This window comes from Sinocyclocheilus rhinocerous, unplaced genomic scaffold, assembly GCF_001515625.1.
Source record: "Sinocyclocheilus rhinocerous isolate Xijiao unplaced genomic scaffold, SAMN03320098_v1.1 scaffold126, whole genome shotgun sequence".
In the NCBI taxonomy this organism is placed as follows: domain Eukaryota; kingdom Metazoa; phylum Chordata; class Actinopteri; order Cypriniformes; family Cyprinidae; genus Sinocyclocheilus; species Sinocyclocheilus rhinocerous.
In genome coordinates, this window is record NW_015662929.1 from 501,226 (window position 1) to 504,620 (window position 3,395).

Here is a 3,395-nt window from a genome sequence, read left to right on the forward strand (position 1 = left end):
GAACTGCATATGTGAATATTATGTAGATCTATGGTTTAAATCAAATTTACGCTTTAAAAGTAGAGTAATCTTAGCAGTTTTCATCAACAGTCGGTCCATTCAAACGTCTGCGTTTAGTTTCAAATGGCATCTTTGTATTCTATAAAAATGATTTGCATTCCAATTCTGACATCCAAAGGCACAACGATACATTTTTTCCTCTTATTGGGTGGATTTTACCCGTTTCCCTCCACTTGTTACCAGTGTTTTTCTGCCACCACACTGCGTAACTGCTCTGAACTGGTCAATCCGATTCAACCCTACAACGTCAATTTGAAATGCAATGTTCTTTTCGTAAACAAAAACCACCATAATAGTTTCTGTGTCAATAAATACATCTTGAATTCCATTATTGGACCATAATTTCTTCAAAAACAGCATCCAGTGTTAAAAGCTGTGTTAAGGAAGAGAACAGCGCTTTATTGCTCTAGTGTCCCGTTCTCTGCAGCTCAATGGGACACTCAAGTTCGACTGTCCTTTTGTATGAAGCGAACAAGAACAAAACCGAAGGGCAAACGCCACCGTTCTTAGGTCTTTATGCTTTTGATACTTTCGCGGTCGTGCTTTTCGAGGGCAGCCAGCTGAACTGATAGCGCTCTCGCGGGGTCATCACGTCTAAATCCAGCAGCTTCTGCTCTTTCTCACTGTCCACCGTCTTGTATCCCAGCAGAGTCATGGCTCCTTTGCAGACCTCCTGGATGCGCTGCACTTTCTCAAACGGTAAGGTGGTTCGCCAAGCCAGGGAGACATCCTCGGCGTTTCGCGAGGTGATCTTGAAGGCCTCCTTCTTCGTTCCCTTGCCCTTCCCGTGCGTGATGCGGTAGATCCACTCCTGCAAACCTTCGGTCATCTCCAAACCCACAAACTCGTACATGGCTTCGATCTCGGCCAGCGTGTTGCGCACTAGATCCTCATAACGCACCATCTTATAGCGCCCTCTTAGGAAATCGGGCGGCTTTAACGTGGCGGTTTCATAAATTCGCACGTGGCTGCGACAAACCTCCTGCAAGACCTGATAAGACTTATCCTTTTCTGGGACATTAGCCTGCTCCAGGACTATAGCGTTGTCTTTGACCAGGGCTTTGACCGACTGCTCACGGGAACGAAGCACCGCTCGAGGATCGCGAACCAGATGGATGATGCGCAGATCCAAACTCGGGTCGCGCAAAAGCGGATACAGCGACTCCAACTCGAAGAAGCGCACCTCTTTTAGCACCACATGGCTGTAAGTCCGACACGCCGCCTCGGTGAGCTTCAAACCCTGCGAGTCGCAGTGCAGCTTGCAGTCTTGCTCTTTGCTGATCTCGTCGCGCGCCATGAGAAAACAAGCGGGCGGAGAGCAGAGTGCGCGGCTGTGGCTCCACATGAAGAGGTTGGAGACGTTGCGCGGCTGGGGCATGTAAGCGTCCATCACCGACATGTCGCACTGAAACACGCTGCGAATCATATCGCGCACCGCCATCCGCAAGCTGCGCGCGCCGGCCTGCTGCATAGACGTCCACACGTGCCAGCCGGGCTCCATCAGGTAAAAGACGTCCGGATGCTGGTTGAACACCTGGCCCAGGAACGAGGAGCCGGATCTCCACGAGGACAGCAGCAGCACATGCACCTTGCCCTCGGACGCAGCAGTGTTTGGAGACGGCGGACGGATGAACCAGCCGTACAGAAGCACCACTGCAGCCGCCTGGATTAACACGAGACTCAGCACAGTGGGCTTCGACACTCTCCAGCGCAGCATACTGCCTGCTTTATTCACCTGCGAGAGCAAGCACAGTCATACTTCAATGGCTAGGTCATGTATGCCCTAAAGCTTTAAAACAAAGTGTTATTCTAGCTTTAAAAAGGATTAGTTTTAATTAGTGCTGTCAGACGACTAATCGCAATTAATCGCATCCGAAGTAAAAGTTTTTGTTTACATAATATATATGTGTGTATTATGTGTTTTTATTATGTATATATAGTAGTAGTAGTAGTATATTTTTTATTTAATGTCATGTCAGCATCTTAGGCTATTTTCATGGCAAAAACAATAAAAAAAAAATACAAGTATAACAAATACAATAAAAACCAGCAAACAAACAAAAGTTATAGTACACAAGATTTTTTACATTAACATATGATAAAAATTCTAAAACTTTCTGACAAAATTATACTAGCCTAAATAACTACATTTAGTAATTTAGCAGATGTTTTTATCCAAAGCGACTTACAAACGAGGACAATGAAAGCAATCAAAATCAACAAAAGAGCAATGATATGCAAGTGCTATAACAAGTCTCAGTTAGCTTAACACAGCACACATAGCAAGGTTTTTTTTTTTTATCATATAATCATATAATAAATAAAAAGAAAACCGATAGAATAGAAAAAGAATAGAGCAAGCTTGTGTTAGAGGCTTTTTTTGTTTTTGTTAATTGTATAATAATAAAAGAAAATAGACAGAATACAAAAAGAATAGAGAAGCTAGTGTTAGTTTTTAGTTGTTTTTTTTTTTAAAGAAAACAAGCAGTTAGTAAATGAATAGAGTACAAGTCTAAAATGGGCAAGTTTTTTTTAAAGAATAGAATTAGAATAGAGAGTGCTAGAGTAAGAGGGTCAAATAAAGATGGAAGAGATGTGTTTTTAGCCGATTCTTGAAGATGGCTAAGGACTCAGCTGCTCGGATTTAAGTGAGTTCACTTAATAAAAGAGTTTTCTACATACATTAAAGGCTGGACAGTCCAATAAAATATGTTTGACAGAAAGGGGAATCTTGCAGAACATGCATCGAGTGGGGTCTTACAAACAAACAAAAGTTATAGTACACAAGATTTTTTACATTAACATATGATAAAAATTCTAAAACTTTCTGACAAAATTATACTAGCCTAAATAACTACATTTAGTAATTTAGCAGATGTTTTTATCCAAAGCGACTTACAAACGAGGACAATGAAAGCAATCAAAATCAACAAAAGAGCAATGATATGCAAGTGCTATAACAAGTCTCAGTTAGCTTAACACAGCACACATAGCAAGGTTTTTTTTTTTTATCAAATAATTGTATAATAAATAAAAAGAAAACCGATAGAATAGAAAAAGAATAGAGCAAGCTTGTGTTAGAGGCTTTTTTTGTTTTTGTTAATTGTATAATAATAAAAGAAAATAGACAGAATACAAAAAGAATAGAGAAGCTAGTGTTAGTTTTTAGTTGTTTTTTTTTTTAAAGAAAACAAGCAGTTAGTAAATGAATAGAGTACAAGTCTAAAATGGGCAAGTTTTTTTTAAAGAATAGAATTAGAATAGAGAGTGCTAGAGTTAGAGGGTCAAATAAAGATGGAAGAGATGTGTTTTTAGCCGATTCTTGAAGATGGCTA

At 40.5% G+C, this 3,395-nt stretch overlaps 1 protein-coding gene across 1 annotated transcript in view; it reads right to left on the reverse strand.

Moving 5' to 3' along the window:
* Positions 1-3,395, reverse strand: part of LOC107728422 (carbohydrate sulfotransferase 6-like) — an 8,109-nt gene continuing 4,714 nt past the window's right edge. The window contains exon 3 of the mRNA XM_016538582.1: positions 1-1,795. Coding sequence (XP_016394068.1) covers positions 575-1,777 — 1,203 coding nt within the window. The 5' untranslated portion in view covers positions 1,778-1,795 and the 3' untranslated portion in view covers positions 1-574. The remainder of the gene's footprint in view (positions 1,796-3,395) is intronic.